General features: G+C 44.6%; 1 protein-coding gene across 2 annotated transcripts in view; it reads left to right on the plus strand.

Annotated features, from left to right (window-relative positions):
• Window positions 1-17,864, plus strand: part of nedd9 (neural precursor cell expressed, developmentally down-regulated 9) — a 37,623-nt gene that overhangs the window by 9,946 nt on the left and 9,813 nt on the right. For both annotated transcript variants that reach the window (XM_030412861.1, XM_030412860.1), the window contains exon 2: window positions 7,973-8,389. In XM_030412861.1, the coding sequence (XP_030268721.1) occupies window positions 7,979-8,389 (411 nt within the window). In that variant the 5' untranslated portion in view covers window positions 7,973-7,978. The remainder of the gene's footprint in view (window positions 1-7,972; window positions 8,390-17,864) is intronic.

Consider the following 17,864-nt stretch of genomic DNA (forward strand, 5'->3'; position numbering starts at 1 on the left):
AAGCTCTGATATGATTTCTCAGATGCCCTACATTTATACAACCCTGAGCATGATGTTGAAGGACAATGGTCGCCGTGTGAACACGGTCTATTAGCTAGTAGATATGAATCACAGCGGCGGTTTAGTGATTTGTTTCTTTGCCAACAGACTCAATAATGAGTCTTGTGTACATTTCTACTCAACCACAATTATCAGGACACGTCACACCGAGCCCCTCCGGGCCGATGGAGAAAAAGCCTCTATTCACTCCACCCGGTGTTTCATGAAAGACGTTTGTCTCCCCGGTGTAAATATGACTCCCACCGCCGTCCCTCTTCTCATTTGTGATTCACGAGCCGCAGCGCTACGGGGGGAGTATCTCCACTTCCCGAGACTCTCTGAACAGCAGCAGCAGGGTGGCGACCGTCTCCTCTCTTGACAGGAAATGATGCGCCATGTTGCGTCTAACCACACTGCAAGCTTCAACAAAACCACTGATGCTCAAAACACCACACAGTATTTAGGGGTGGAGGTGTGTGTGTAGCCGGTGAGGATGCATGACTAAAACTGAGTCGTGATCGTGGAGTTCCCCTGAAAAACAAAACAGAAATAAGAAGGTAAATTCTGTGGGTATAGATCTATTACACTTTTATGGTTATTGTAGGCTGTTGATTGTCAAAGAGCTCCGTTCATGCCACTGTAACTGTGTCCTGACTATTGATTTACCACTTCTTACGTAAGACGTAGATCAGCCGCTGTGTGGCTGCTGCAGTGCCCGTGTCGGATCACTTTTCCCCTCAGAGGCTCAAAATGAAAAGCTGTGACATCGACCTTTTTTTTTTTTTTTCCACCAGCGTTCTTCAGAAATGGAGGAGGTGAAGTTTCACCGAGCTCCGGCTGTATAATTAAGTTAATACACGGCCACTGGCTCTGCAAACGAGGCTGTAATCAGAGGGTCAACCTTCCCTGCAAACTGTCCAAATGAAGAAATTACCATGTGCTCTGAGCTCTGAACCACTTCCCATGAGCCCTTTCCCTACCCAGAACCCTTCAACACGGCCCATTTGTTTGAACTGGCTCTCACCCGCAGCAGGCCGCACTCTGAGGAACGGCTCGTAAAAGTCATCAGGTCCTCATTATCGTCATTACTATAATTATTTTCTATATTTAACCATTTGAAATGAGGCCAAATGAGTGTGCTGGTTCGCCCCTTTCTGCGAACCACCCCGGGACACGTGTTACAGTGGTACGGCCCCGATTCTACACGATGCCGAGGTGCTGCGCGATGTTCTCACAGTCGGGGCGTACCACTTTGTTTTTTGTTTTTTTTTGGGAGCAGGTCGCGTTTGTTCGAAAAACCATCCCCGTGTGTTTGAAAGCCTAGGGCCACTCCCCCCCCCCACCCGTTGCCGTGGGGACTGTTTTTCTGTTATGTCGGCGCGGTCGTGTTTTCTGACCAAAAGCATTTGCGAGCTTTGTTTTCGCCAAAGCCACCTTCATTATTATTAGATTGACGTGAACCCCAGAGAGGCCGAGCCAAAACCACCCAGAGAGCCTCTGACCGTAAAGCGAAGCAAATAGGTGGAGCCCCTTTTTTTTTTGCTTCAGCGAGCGGTGAAGTTACATAAGTATTTTTATTTTCGGCGCGCTCAGCTGCAGGGCTCTCTCTCTCTCTCCACACAAATGAGAGGACGTTTGTAATGTTTGTGTTCAGGCGAGACGCCAGGTTGGGGGAAAAAAAAAAGAAAGTGTCTTGTTGCTGTAGAGGTGTGTGAGTCATAGCAGAGAGGGGTGGAGGGTGGAGGGGCTCGGACAGCTGGGTCTTCAGGCTGTGTATGGAGCTCCAGGTGCGAACGCCGACGGCTCGGCTTTGCACGATTCCTTCGCTTTTTCTAATGACGAAAACACACGAGGCTGTGAAAAAAGCGTCTCCGAGGGGCCAGATGCTGGGAGAGGGCACGATGGAGACCTGGGAGAAACCACGACACAAAACAAAACACATGTGCGCTGCAGTTTTACACCTCCTTTTATGTTTTCAATGTCATCTGGACCTGATCTTTTTTTTGGGGGGGGTTTTCAGTAATGAGGCCAAAGTTTGTGAAGCTTCGTCATCAATATCTTTAGAGCGGAAACAATTAGTCTTTTAATCATTTAGTCAACAACCTGCAGCTATTGTTCCTAATAGTCATTTTTAAAGCAAAATTGGAGCAAACCTCTCTGATTGTTGCCTCTCAGATGTGACGTTTTCTCCTGTTAGATTTGGTCTTTCGGACTTTCGGTTGGGCAAAACAAAACACTGACGACATCACCTGTGAAATCGGTGATTATAACTCTTCAAATTTGAATATTTGGGGGGTAAATTCAATATATTTGATTTTTGTTCTGTGCTTCATATACATTCAAACACTAAAGTAAATACTCTTGTAGTTACATAACAAGCATTTAACTGGGTTGTGTGAAAAAGAAGTAGGATGAAACATTGATCTGTTTACTGAGATGTAGCTTGTTGAGCCTGAAGGGCCACCGTACAAATGATTCTCTTTAGATCGGTCTTACAAGTCTTTTTTAAGTTCTCATTTTTTGTGTTTCGGATGAGACAGCCCGGTTTGTGTCCCACTGAAGGAAAAAAAAAGGGTTAATCTTGCTATGTCATCATCGTTTTTTACACACTTAACAACAAGGAAGTGAAGCAAATGTCTAGAAACCACAAAGACGGACTGCAACTCATGATTATTTCAATTGGCGTAACCCAAAGACATTTACTCTCACAAAGAAGGAAGGAAACTATTCGCATTTAAGAAGCAGGAATCAGAGAACGTTGACTTCTATTTTCCTAGACAACGACTGAAACTGAACTGATTCGATTATGAAACTAGCAGGCGATTAATAAAACAGTCGATAACTAATAGGTGTCGGTCAGACTCTGTTTGTGGAAGCAGCGCGTCAACAAACATGACGACTACAGTTCTAACCCTCACGTACAGTATCAGGTCTTGTGGTGAGTCCTGGTGACCACAAAGATCGACACATGTTCACACACACCACCTTCGTTCTCACTGTGGTTTTTATAGTACGTGAACAAACATAAAAATATAAACGTAGCTCGTGATAACATTTATAACACTTCTACTAGTAAAGACTGGGTCAGAGAGTTCAAACACACTGACTGACTTGAGGTTCATGTGAAACATCACCTCTGATCACACTGAACAAACAGGTTGTTAGCTCTAATGGCTAACAGGCTACATGCACCTCCTTTTTTGAAGCGATGCGGAGGGGTGAAGCTCCTGTTTGTTTGCTCCATCCCCGCTGTACTGGGAGCAGGTGAAGCCGACTATTAAAGCAGGGGCGTCACATCTCTGGCATAAACACTGGTTAGTCACAACACGAGCGACTGCACCGCTCGCCATTGATCCTCCTATAAACACATGTGTTTGCCATTTGTCAGGCGGGGAGGGCCCCTTCTGCTTCACCCACAGACGAGTGCGGCTTCCAGGAAGTTATCTGTTATAAGTCAGCGAGGAAGTCGGCTGCTTTCTAATGTAAATATGAAGCTTTTTCTGGTTGTCTGACCTCGAGTCTGGATGAAATAGCGCGGGTGGCAGAGGTGGATAGAGAAGGTTAGACAGCAACAACAAGATCTTATCTCAAGATGACGTTTAAGGGCTTTTAATAGCTGTGCTCGCAGCTCGTATGAGGCTGTGTTTTGCTTCATTAAAAGGTCTATTTAGTCTCTTGAACAACATATTTGAGGAAATAATATGTCTGACACAGTCTCATTTAAAGGTGCACTATGTAGTTTTGGGGAAAACATGTTAATCATGACTGAATAAACAAAGGAAAACACACATTTTATATCATGTTACTTATATTTGCAGGACCTCACACAGCCATCTGGGGACCGTAATACACTCTGGGGACCGCTTGTTTATTCAGTTATGGATCAATATTTCTAATGACTATATGTCTAAGATTGTGTTATTACAGTATTAATATAGAGTCACTTTTCTGAGTTAGAATTTTATTTTTTTTTACAAAACTGCACAGTGCAACTTTTGCTAGTTTAGCTAGCAGCTAGCATATATAGCAATGTGTCACAGACTAGAAACATATGAAAATATACTGTATTCAACCAGGTTTGCATCATTTTGTGTACTTGACTTTCTATCTTGTCTTTAGTTCATATGTTTCTGCAAGTTCCAGAGGTGATAAAACAAAACCAGTCCTGAGATGACTTTATAGTCTGCACCGAGGCCTCATCAAAGTGCGAATGTGTTCGTGTGACTGTGTTTCCGAGCTGTCAGATGTTAAGCAGGCATAAAGCATCTACGTGTGGCTTAGAGGTGACAGTTTCTCTCGCACGTTTTCCCTCTACGGCCCTGCAGAGGTGGTTTTCACTACCCCTTTCTTTCCATTCCATTCGATGGTTTGTGATTGTGATGTGTGCGCGTGTGGTCAAGTGAAACTGGCGTTCCTGATTTGACAGCTGGTTACAGCGATCACTATAATTAGAAGAGACAACGGCGGGGTGAAACGTGCTGCTCCTGTGTCTGCGAGGTGATTTAATTTCTCCTGCGAGCATCAAACACAGTTAACCTCAGCAGGACGCATGCAAAGAACCACTCGTATGGACGGATCCGCTCTTGTATTTCAAGAGAAGTTGCTCGGTTCAATCTGAAGTGTCTTCAGCCTTCACTCACAGGGGGGAAACCCACATTTGATTTAAGATTGGTGACGCCTTAATGTGTATAATCTGTTATCTGAGTATTTTCTTCACCCTGTTATCATCATTATCGTCATTGCTTGCCAATTTTCGAAAAGTCTTTCAGATGTTTTGATTTTGTTGCCGTATTTCGGCACGGCACCTTTTACAATTCAGTCAGTTTTCAGAAAACTCTCTGCGCTTCGAGGTCTTTCTGCAGATTTCTGTCCAGCTTTAACAATGAGGCTGTAATATTCTCTCCTATTATATCTCAGAGACTTTCTCTTTACCCATGAAGGCCTCTCATCTTAGTCACAGACCACTTCTGCTTTAGAAAGTATTAAACTTCACGTCAGCTCATGAATGTTTTATTCTCTCTCTGCTTAACTTCTAACTTTTTTAGAAGTTCCAGATAAGAGTTTGAAAATGTTTTAATCTCTCTGCTGATTATAAACGTGTCTCTGATTTCTACAAATGTATTCAAACTCTTAATTGGAGCTGCAGTTGTAATCAAAGTAATCAGCATCTTGTTTCCTCATGGATGCCTCTGCCAGCCTGGATCAAATTATAGGACTAAGTAGACATCCGCTCCCATTGGGCGACGTTGACCTCGGGGGGTCACGATTGAACTTGTCGCAGGGAGCCGGTGGCCGCAGGGCGATTGTATGGGTGTAATTGTGCAGCGGGTGTTGCTGGCTAACAACCCTGACAGCGCACTTAGACAATAGCCAGGGAGGCCAGGCCCGCAGAGAGAGATAACGACGTTAGTAACAGAAAGAGTTTCACATGGGAACTGCATGAATCAGGCCCGGGTAGGAAAGAGGAAGGCCAGAGAGCGTTCAAGACCGCTTCAGAGCAGCAGCAGCCGCAAAATGGGCTTCCTGGTTCCCACAGTGTGCTGCTGCAGGGTGAGGCACAAATTAAGGTACTAGAAAGATAAGTGAAACTGAATCACTCTCTCTCTGAGGCTGTGTTTGCATTTGAAGCTGCTATTTTTGACTTGTGTTTCTGATTATCCTCAATCTGTAGGAGTGTTTCTTTTTTGGTCCAAATGTGCATGTAGATTTTTTAGTCCGATTAGGACTCAGATTTTATCCTCAAGTCACCTCATTTAATCCGACGAGTGGATTTATGCTGCGAAATGAGACTTTAAGATTTAAAGTCAGCAGCAGTGTAGCTTCAATCCTGCTTTCCCTTTTTAGTTTCATCTTCATTAAGACATTTCTTGAAGCGTTCGATTAAAAGAATAGAATATATGTAAGAAGACATTAGCTAACTTCCAGCTAACATTAGCTACCATAACAAACTGGTCATCTGGTTGTGAATGCTAATGTGTTGGCTAACGTTACTAAAACAACTTATAGGCTACGTAAACTTATGTGCAGCCAACATTAGCTACCATGTTGTTTGATTGGTTAAGGTTTGGTTATTTTAGCTGTTGTGTAAGCTAATATTATCATGATGCCTAATGTTAGCAAACATTAGCTACCGTCTTGCTAATATTAGCATGAGTTGGTAATATTAGATGTGCTGGCTAACACCAACAAAGCAACAATTTTTTGGCTACCTAATGTTAGCTAACTTCTAGCTAACATTTGCAGGTGTAGGTGTAGGTAATGTTAGCTTATGTGTTGGCTAACATTACCAAAACTGACTGAATATCACCTGATAGTGTTGTTGTTTAATTTTCTTTGGTCTATGTTATTTAAGGTGATGTGTTGGTTAACATTACCAAAGCAGCTGTTAAGCTGCTCAGTGTTAGAAAACTAGCTAGCTTACTTCCAGCTATCATTAGATGCCATAAACAACTGCTCATTTAATTTGTTTATGGTAGATAATGTGAAGATAAAGTAGTTCCATCTTCTTTATAAGATCTGGCCTAGCCATTTTATTGCTAAAGCGGTAGCGTTAAAGACTGTGGTACTTGTTTTTTATCGTCCTTACAAGGCCCATCTGACTGGATAGTTGTGCTGAAAAAAATGAAATTGAGTAGTTTTACTCATATGAAAGACAAACAATCTGGGATAAGTGAACATCAAACACTCTCCCCTCTCAGTATCTGAAATTAAAGTGCCCTTGCGCAAGGCACTTAATCCCTAATTGCATTTATGGAGCTTACGTATCTTACAGTACAGGACTGAAGTGGTATCTCCCACGAGTTTGTTATGAGTGTGAAGCAGCTGAAAAAGGAGCATTCATGCTCAGTTAACTCTTTCCCCCTGGATGAATAAAGGCTTAAGGGAAAAGATTGATGCATTTACTGGGGCAATTAGTCTTAAATGCCTCTCTCAGACACAGAAGTGGCACACTCTGGGGCTTTTCCTATCTCCAAAATCTGTGGTTTTGAGTCATTATCCCCTCAGCCCTCGCCGGCCCTTTAGATAACTGTGCCCTGGAGCAGGAGCGCAAGCTGAGAAAATCCCATCAAGTTCAGATCGTTTTGAAAGACATCTGGTGCGGAGCTGGGGGCCTAATGCAATCCTGCATGGTAATCTGAAGTGCAGAGAGAAGTTCACCAGCATGTCATTCACCGAAGCAACTGCCATTGATGTTTTCAAAATCAGGGTAAACTCTGGCGTTTTAAAAGAATAGTTTAGGCAATGCTCTTACTTGCTTTAATGTGGTGGGGTGGATGAGGGGATTCGTAGCACTTTCATGTCTGTATAGTAAACACAAAGCCGGTAATTAGCTTAGCTTAGCAGTGAGACTGGAAACAGGATGAAAAAGCTAGCCTGGCTGTGTCCAACGATGACAAAATCCACCTACTAGCGCCTCTAAAGCTCACTATGAAACATGCTATATCTTGTTTATTTACTCTGTAGATTGAAGAAAAGCTTGAAAAAGATTGAAAAAGCCAAAATATGTCTTGACCGGGAGCAGTGACTTCCTGAAGTCAGGGTCTCCAGGACCCCCGTAAAACCACAACATGGTGTTTTTACAAATGTTTTGTTCATTTTTGTTTGGATTAAAACAAACAAGACATAATATGTTAATTAGCTTGTTTTACTGGTGCTGGACATAACAAGGCGAGCTAGCCGTTTCTCTCTGTTTCTAGTCTTTGTGCTAAGATAAGCTAAACTGCTGCTTTCTGTAGCTTCATATTTAAAGTAGAGCAATAAGAGGAGGGTTTCGATATTCTCATCAAACTCTTTGAAAGAAAGCAACTGAGAGAGTTTCCCAGAATGTAAAACTGCTCTTTTAACATCTAATAGAATATAAAAAGCCCTTTTTATGTTAAAATGATGCAAACATCTTGCTCTAACGACGGTCTGCTCTCTCTCTCTCTTGCAGAACCTGATGGCGAAGGCGTTGTACGACAACGTGCCGGAGTCCCCCGAGGAGCTGGCCTTCCGTAAAGGGGACATCCTGACCGTCATAGAGCAGAACACAGGAGGCCTGGAGGGCTGGTGGCTCTGCTCCCTGCACGGCCGCCAAGGCATCGCCCCCGGGAACCGCCTGAAGCTGCTGATCGGACCCATGTTCGACGCCCAGTCGCCGGCGGCCAGCGCAGCCGCACAGTCCTCCCCTCAGAGCTCGGGGTACCAGCAGAAGCCTGCCTTGGGCGCTCAGGGGATCTACCAGGTGCCCCCGTCCCTCCAGAGTCCACAGCAGCAGAGTCAGCAGAGCATCTACCAGGTTCCTCCCTCACAAGATGTCTACCAGGTCCCACCGAGGAGTACTCTGGCTGCTGATAACGCTCCAAACAAGGTGAGGCAGAAAGAAACGAGACTGAAGTTTACATTTCCCTGCAGGCTGCAGTGAATCTTTCCTTTAGGTTTTGATTAATCATTTAATCAAATCATGCAGCATGGAGAGCCAACAAGGCTGGAGCAGCTGAATGAACCGATTAGCCTTCAAATAGAGGAACAACCTGTGGACCAGTGGCTCTCTCTGGCATGTTGTTCGACAATGTGACTGGAAAACGCCCATCACTTAGTCTCCACTGTCCAATCTGACATCCTATTAGTTCTTGTTTTGTCGAAGTAACAATCCAGAACCTGAACATATTCCGTCTACAGTGATATTAAACAGGAATAGGAAGCAAGTGTTCGCATTTGAAAGGCTGGAACCAGAATATATTTGTCGATTTCTGCTGGATAAAAGACAGTTAGTGACTGGGCTACAATCCCTTTATGTGTTTGGATTATCCAACATTCATTTTCTACAACGTACTGGACATATGGAACATACTTTAAACCCTCATTACCAGTGATTTATTAGATACAGGAGTAGAGAGCCGGATGAAGGCATAGATAAATGGAAAAATATAGGTCGGTCCGTGCGCTGACCTCTGGAGAGAGTTCTTCAGGATCAGAGTGGATTTAAACCATAACATAATCTCTGCTGGTCTTGGCCTTCACGGGCCGGTGTGGATATTAGATGTGATGGAACATGGCATTTACGCATTTACACCGTGACCTGTTAGCCCGCCAGCCTGCCACGACTCTCATCAGTATGATTGCACACACACACAGAAACGCAGGAGAGAGATTGTGTGTCTGCCATGTGAAATGTGTACAGGGTGTGCCGGGCCTGGCGCTCACCACAGAGCAGGGTAGTGTTTTTGTGCAGGGCTCCCATTTGGCTTTTTTCTTGTACATTGGCACACTGTGTGTAGCAGAGCCAGTCTAAGCCACAGAAGGAGGGCAGTGAATATGGGAACAAGTCGTGGAAAAGCAAACAGTACAGCGCTGGTTTTGGGATTTTGGTGAAGCACAGCTGCCTGAAAGTAGGTTTTCCTCCTGTATTTTGAATGCTGTACACTTGGTACAGCCAGTACAATAACGCCTGGCATGGTCGTTTACAGTGTAGCCACATATACTGTCCTCCATATTTGTCATTTTACTGGAGGGATGGTGTCCCATTTAAAGCATATAACTCAAGCAGAGCCGCAGCCTTCCCGTAGTTTATAGAAAACTAGCATTAGATGTCGTAAGAAATTACAGAATGTAAAAAAATACATTTTAGAAATAGAAAAATAGACAAATTCAAACATGTAACATTGAAAAAATGAATAATGAGGCTACATCGACTGACTTCCAGCTAACATTAGCCGCCATAAACATCTTTCCATATAATTTGCTTATGCTAGGTAGTGTTAGCTAATGTAACATCACCAAAACCAACTGGGTTTAACCTAATGTTAGCTAACTTCCAACTAACATTAGCTACCACGTTGTTTAGTTTGTTTATTGTAGGTCATGTTAGCTGATGTGTTGGTTAACATTAGCTACCAAAGCGACTGGCAGTTCCCATATAACATTTGCCCACATCAGCAAATAATATTATTTGATAATGGTAGAATGTTAGCTGTTAGACTTCTAATGTTAGAACATGTTAGCTCACTTCCAGCTTATATGAACTACCAAAGCAACTAGATGTTACTAGCTAACATTCTCTCAGCTAACATCAGCTAACATTAGCTACCATGAATGATTAGGTCATTCCAGTCGCTTATGGTAGCTAATGTTAGCAAAAATGAGCTAGAGAGGCTTATTGCTTTGCTGACTTCTCTACTTGTGCCACGGTTACACTGCACTTTAATGTCATTTGTGGCACCAAAAGCTAAATAGTCTATGTGTGGATATATGTTTAAAGGCACCAGATAAACAGGGGCGAGCACGGTGATCCTTCATTACAGATGGAAGTCATTTGGCAGGTGTGTGCTTAAACAGGAAGGAAGAATTTTCCTGTGTGTTCAACCGTTTAACTAGTTCTAGCACCTCCGACCAGATCATCCCTTCAGGAGACGGATAGTAATTACATGCCGAATGAGCTTTTGATGTCCTGAGGGTGTTTTTTTCTAACAAATCAGCCCCAGCCATCATGGAAATGAGCTAAGGTGTGCATTTTGGTGGGTAAATAGGCGGCAGGCGCCGAAGGCTTAGAGGACTTTATGTGATTCAGTGTGTGATAAAGTCAGTGGGAGCCGCGGGGCTGAGAGGAGAGACCTGTCAGTCAACCTGCACACAGCGGCCCTGTCTACCAACACCTCTGTTTTCCACCGCCAGGCCTCAAGGAGCGGTATTAAAATGGCTTTGTTGATAACATGGAAAATTAAATGTGCTTCTAATGAGAGTGCTGTAATCATGTTATTGCAGAGATTAAATTAAGTCTTGGACGTTCAACTTTCCCTCCAATCTGTGGTTATCAAAGTGGTGCAATTTTCAGTGGTTGTTCCTGTCTGTTAAACAGAAAGATTTCTTCTTATACTGACGACTGTGTGTCAGCGTACTGGAGTGCTCTGTTGTTTTCCAGTGACGCCTGACTGTTGGACAGCAGCCCCATCGGTCTCTGTGGCCACAGTCGGCCCTGACGAAGCCCAACAGCAAAATCTGTAGTGAAAACAATTTTAGGAGAAGTATTGTTGGCTCATGAAGTGGAAGTTAAAGGAGCTATTTTGGGCATTCGGAGGTTGAAAAGTCCCCTTTATTGTGAAAGGACAGGAACTCACCCAGTGGACTCATCTGTACATTAGATACTAAAGATGTAAGGTAACGATTATGTTTTATAGAAAACTTCTGATGCATTAACGTGTTTCTGTCAGTTTACTTTCACATTGTGGATCAATTAAGAGCTATTTCTTTCTTCAAGAACAACCAGTTTAAGCTTTAAAATCCAGGTTAAATATGACGCTCGACTCTGTATCTACATACTGTGCTTTATCCACTAAACACTCACTTCAGCTCAACTCAGAATAGGTAAACACGTATAGTCTCCATTTTCCAACTCAAAACCACAGTAAAGTCACTTTATTTTATACATCAAAGTGTGTGTGTGTGTAAAGATGCTGATACATGTTTGAGTTGCATTGTGGGTAATGTAGGCTTACGCTTCTTAAAAGAACAAGAGTGGAATGAGAAAGATGATCTCTCTGGTTCTGCTGGATCGGCTTTGATTGTTTATTTTCAAGATGTCCATAATGAGTCCAACATTGTTACAGAAGTGGAATGTAGACCAGTGGACTGTTTGTCCTGCATTACCCACAATGCACCTTAGCCACTGAGTGACATCACTGGAGGCAGTTTATCAGAACTGTCTAAAAATTGTAATGGTGGCAAGATGTTAACAACAAGGATATGAATCACGGTGTGTTGGAGATGAGTTTTGCTACTTATTTATTTTTTTAATCAGTGTGGTGGTTTTAGTTTTAAGTTGCGATGACAAAGCGTTTGCAGTTCGTTGCGGCTTCTTCACTCGAGCAACAAGATTCAGGTAACCAGAGCTGCTCATTTTTACCAAACTGATGGACAAAACATTTCTCAAAGCCCACATAACTCAAACCGATGGCCGGAACATAAACCCACAGTGAACTCAGAATTATCCGAGAGACTTTAAAGTGCACCGGAGGCTCTTTGAAACTCTATAAGCAGAATTCTGGGTTGTAGTATTTGTGGATATTTGTCGACTCGACATCCCAAACCCTGACCTTTGCTCTTCAAAACACTGATCTCGGGTCTTGTTTACTACCGGAGCACTATTGATGACAGGCTGCGAGCGTTGACTCACGCTGCGTGTGGTGTGAGGTGCTCAGAGCTGAATGGGGGGAGAAAACAGCCATTTTCTTGTTTTTCAAGAGCAAACACAGCACGCAGACACATGTTCGCCCCCTAAATGATTATGGAGGCTGATGCAGGCTTCTTCCGCTGATAATCCCCCTCTCGTATTACCCCTAAAGCCTCCCGCGGAGAGGAAGGTTCCTGTGCGTCTTGTCCACACGTATCCTCCAGAACGCCTCCTCGGGGTTTGCATGCCAGTGCTGCAGTGCAAATCCAGATTGGCGACTGGTTATTTTCCCTTCATGTGGTGTGGGGCTCTGGTACATGAAGGCACACTGAGGTTTGGCTCTCTTTGCTTCTCTGGCTGTTTGGTTTGATGCTGCAGCCTTGTCCTTGGGTGACCCTTTGGGGAGGGTGAGCCGGGACCCCCCCCACCCTCTTCAAGGCCTCCTCGCAGGGACCGTGTGGGACAGATGCCTCCAGCTATCGTCCACACAAAGAGGGCCCCTCACATGGAGGCCAGGCTTTTATCACTCCATTCTTCAACTCTTTCTTCTTCGGCTCTGAAAGGTGTGTCTGTTCCACTGCGCCAGTTTCGCCCCAGCGTTCCCGTTTCCGCCGTGCTTCCCCCTCTGACTCAGGCGCTGAGGTCGCGGCGTTCAAAGATGGGTTGGGTTCAGAGTTCAAAGATCTCTCCGCCCGGGCTCCTTATCTGCTCCCACCAGACGGCCTTTTCATTCCTCACTTCCTGGCTCACGGTGGCGTGGAGGTGTGCTCCTTGTATGGGCATTTCCTGCGTCCACTGTGTCATACCCATAGATCCAATCTGCCCATTGGTGCCATAAAAAGGTAGAGTTTCAACAAAGGGTTTAATTGACTCCCACACAACTCAAGGAAGTGCACTGATAGCACACCCCTGTTGCTCATAAACAGCTATCTACCTTGATAAAAGTCTCCTTTGGAAGTAACCAGGTTATGTGTAATGAATGGCTTGTTTGTTTGCCTCTGCCATATTTTCTCTGCCTAATCATGCGCGCGACAATCTCGGCAGCAGATAAGTGAGTTATTTCTTCCTGGAGCGAGCCGGCTCCTTCAGACTCTTGTCTGCTCGCCATTGTCGCAGTCGTGATGAATCGCCGGCCCGTGAGGTTTGACCGAGGGGGTAAGGTTATAAATCAGTTGCACCAAAAGTAATCTGCTCTGCGGTGCGCATACCGAGAGACTGGGAGGACTTTCTCCCCTTGAAAAGTTTAGAGCAGAGAGTGTGATGAATGGGCAGAAGTCTGCGAGAAGACAGGAAATGCTTTGCTGAAAGTTAACTTTTTAGCAGCACTTTCAAATGACTTTCCAGCTGCCCAAAACCCAAAGAGATTCTGTGTCTTGCAATAGGAGGCGAAGGAAAACAGGAAATGCTCACATCTAAAAGCATTTTTAGCCACACCAGCAGCTCTGTGGACGGATGTCAGCCCGTTGCCTCGGTCCAACTATCGGTTGGTTTGGAGGGAAACTTGGTGCAAACGTTCACGTTGCCCAGGGGATGATTCAGACTAACTTTGGCGATGCCCTGACTTTTACTCTCGGGCCACCATGAGGTTACTTTTGTTGATTTTTAGCGAACAAACTATTGGATGGACGCAAATTCATGTTCCCTTCAGGATGGATTGAATTAATTCCCCTGATTCATGGCAGGATATGAGCACTGGTTGCCAACGTTACCATAAAAAGCTCTGACAGTGTCCAGGTAATGAAGCAGTGTTCCTTTATTTTGATAGCATGAAGTTGTGAACAAATTGCAAGTGTCCATGCGTCCATCGCCACAGCTGAAGACGCCATATTGACACCACTGACGAAAACTGATGATGCATGAGGGTCTTGAAGGGTTGTCCCATTTCTAAGAGGGAGATATAAACCACCGGCAGTCGTAAAAAACAAGGGAAAGGGATCAGAAGTGGATCTTGTTTCCTATTAAGGGTTTCTGCTTTAGGGTCGTTTCTCATTCCACATTATCCTCCTTTCTTCTCCGAGGATTGTCTCATGATATTGTATTCCTAGAAAGTAAACACAGAATGTCAAATTCATCTCTTAACATTGCGTCTCCTCAGATAATCACGCCGGCCGGATTAAAGAAGCCGCTTTGATCACAGAGGATGAAGGATGATCCTTATTAGAGCTCAAATCAGTGTGTTCCCTTTTAATGCCCCTCATTAAGCGCGCTGTCTGTTTGGGTTTAGCCACTTGGACGCGTCGCAGAGACGGCCGAGAGCCTCGCAGGATTCACCAGTTAATTACCTGCATTAATTAGTTTGGCACCTTTAATAGGCTGCTGCGGCTCCGGGTGGCTGAGGGGGAGCGTTACCGAGCAGTTCTGAGCGGCGAGGGGAAAATGGACCACAACAGCGCGAGAGACGCCTTTGTGCTGTGATTCAGCAAAGCAGAAAAAAAGGGCAGGTTACTACAGAGCAGGAACACAGCCTACATTTAGGAGACGCCGTCATACACAAAAAACACCACTCTTACCTCACGTGTGAGTGATATCACGGCTAGATTGCTCTGAACTTCATGGTTCAGATGAGCCTGTGTGCACGGAGGTAGAAACTGAGAGAGGTCGACTTTGATGGATTGATAAGAGGACAAGAGAGGAGCTGATGTGCTGTGAATGACGAGACGGATGGATGAAATTCAATAGGCAGCCACCCGGACGGTGGTGTCATTGCGACCGTCTTTTATGAGCGGTGAAAAGCCTCGTTAGCGTTGTTGATTTGTGTCAGCGGGAGGAAGTGGCTGTGTGTGCATGTATCTGATGAAAAGGTGTGAAATGACAATTTCCTGTGAAATCGTGCCACATGTGCATGACTCGCCCACAGCCGATGGTGCAGAGGTGAACCACGTGACGCCGCTGAAAATATAATGACAGTAATGACATTTTATTTTCCGATGTCAGTGGACAGACGGGTGAAGCGAAGAACCGACGTGAAGTGTTTCGCCGAGGCGTCGCGCCAAAACAGCTTCAGCGTTTGAAGACTTTGAACTCCATTTGCACACCATTTTGTGCCAGAAATCAGCCCTTTATTCTGCGTTTTTGATTCGAGATCTGGTGACTGCGAAAGGCCACAGCGTTTGATTCCCATCTTTCTAATGGTAAAACCGTTCGGTGGCGATTTATGTGTTGGTTTTTCTTGCTTTTCTTTCATTTGACGTCTATTTTGAATAAAGCAAATCGCCTGTGTCCGTTTGATGGTTGGTTGGCTGGTTTGTCAGCAGGAGTACACAAAATCTACTAAACACTTTTCCACAAAACTTGGATGGACGATGCTTCGTGCATATTTGCGGTGAAGAAAAACCTCTTCCCCCTGTTTACTTTCTGACTTCAAGGACGGTAATGCTTCATTGTGCTTTACAGTGCTTTATTAACCAATATAGTCTTTTTGAAATCAATCATTTGACACACAGGGAGCCAGGCCAGAGATCTGGAGCGATGTGCCTCACTCTGTAGAACAACAATAGAGTCATTTCATCACAGTATGATTCAGCTGAAACTCGGCTCTCCTGCACGCTTACTGTTTTTGATGTGGCTCTCTGCTCATCAGCACATAAATCTAAGAGAAGCCGATGAGGTAGCTGTTGATGTAATGACGACACCTCTCTAATGATGTAAAGCTAAAAAGTTTCTACCTGCCAAAACTTGAGCCCGCCAGGATGCAGAGTAAACACAGTGTTGCTGAGAGAGCCGTGAGTCACTCACCAGAACGCGTAGGAGCGTTAACAAGCCATCTATTTGTCTCCTCCGGGGCACTAGTTTGAACCTGATCCCCTCTTTAGTCACTCTGCCTCCTCCATGAAGGAATCCGAAGAGTCTATCACCTGAGCGGGAACAAATGTTTGCTCACTCGACGCGGCCCTTCATGATGTCATCGCTCCCTGAAAAGCCATCAGCCGCCGCCGCCCCGCGAGCGCCAACCTCATTGGACGTGGCAAATATTTACCCACCAGCAATTACAGCAGCGCCGAGCAGCCTCAGAGCGACGGCCTGCTGGGCAAACAGATGAAGGAGATGGGAAATAAATGAGCAGTGTGCATCTGGCGGCAGTAGAGAGGAGCCGCTCATGGGCCGAGCGCTCCTCAAAGCGATGACACGTACCTGTGGAAAAAGGTCACCGAGGTCCGTGACGGACGCCCCGCCGCCATCTGCATGTGGCAGCTGAGTCCAGGCAGACCGCTATCGTCAGCACGCAGGCTCGACCCGCAGGGACGGCAGCCGGTTGGAGTGACCTTTAACTAAGCTTCACTTTGCTGTGACTTAGTGAAAGACCGGCTCCCTGTCTGCTGGGTCTGGTTACATGCTCCGCCTTTTTTTAATTCCAAAAAATACATTGCAATGGAAATAAAATATGTAGCTCTCAAGCCTCGCTAATAAAACCAAGTGTTAAAAATGAAGGCACTTAAATGCACAGTTTGTCATTTCTGCAGCCATGGAGTCTCACCGATGACTGTTTGATGACATCATGAAGTAGCGTGGGATCATGGGAGTTTGTTTGTTTTCTACCAAACAGATTTTCACTGAAGTTGTATGGAGGATGGGTCTTAGCCCAAAATAGACCAATTTACTTTGTGTTGCAGATCCAGATAAGTGACTGATCCAGGAACCTTTTCATTCTTTATTTACTTGTGAGACAAGGTGTTCTTTGTCTCTCAGGGTCTAATGCATGGATCTTGATTAAAAAAAAATAAAAAATAGATGTATTTGGGTGGCTGGTATCTATGAGTGAGTACGATTGGATATGATTTGACTGATTATGATTGAGTTTAAAGTCTTGAGTGATACAGGGCTGATCACATTTGATGCTAGATTAGGCTTGATTGAATTCACTGTTGGGCTTTGGCTGAGGTATGCGCTCTACTGATTTCCATTATAGTTTAGATACTATGTTACCCCGTCTGAGAATATAATGATCTCAAAATTAACACCATTTGAAATTATAGAAAGAAAAAAAAAGATTTTTGTAACTGCAGAACTTGCCTTAGAATTGTCACGTTTTAAGTTTGCCTTCGTATCAGAGTAATTGAGTGATAGTTTTCTGGACGTCTATGAATAAACTGCAACCAGGAACTGGTAATAGCTTATCCGGCATGCCTTTTCTAAACATTTAAACAAACACAGGCTGAAAAGAATCCCAGTAAGGGTCCATTTTGGGGCAGTTTCACAGTCTCAGGCCTTGAAAACCCCTGATCTAGATCATATGACCCGCACTATATTTTCATTCAACAAATGAAAATAACGTGGTTTCCATCACTGTTCCGCAAATATACTACAAAGCAGATCAAGCATCTTTTTTTTGTTGTTGTAGTTTTAACAGCCTGAAGTGTGCGAGCGTCGGTGCGTGACAGGAGCCCAAAGCAGCGACTCTATTTATTCCCCCCGCTGGTTTATTTCCGAGCCCGGTCTGACGCGTTTAAAGCCCCTTCGGTGTATGTTTCAGCGCTGACCCCACAGGCCCCTGTTGGGATGATGTATGCACGGACAGGAATGCCAACAATGAACACCTTAAATCACCACGGCCTTGTTCAGATCGGGGGTCTTATGAGAACCATATGGACTACCGTTACTCAGACTCCGGGGCTCAGATGAATGGCATTCCTTTCCATACTAGGCGAGGGACTCTCATTTTCCGTTCCTCTCACTTTCC

This window comes from Sparus aurata, chromosome 3, assembly GCF_900880675.1.
Source record: "Sparus aurata chromosome 3, fSpaAur1.1, whole genome shotgun sequence".
Lineage (NCBI taxonomy): Eukaryota > Metazoa > Chordata > Actinopteri > Spariformes > Sparidae > Sparus > Sparus aurata.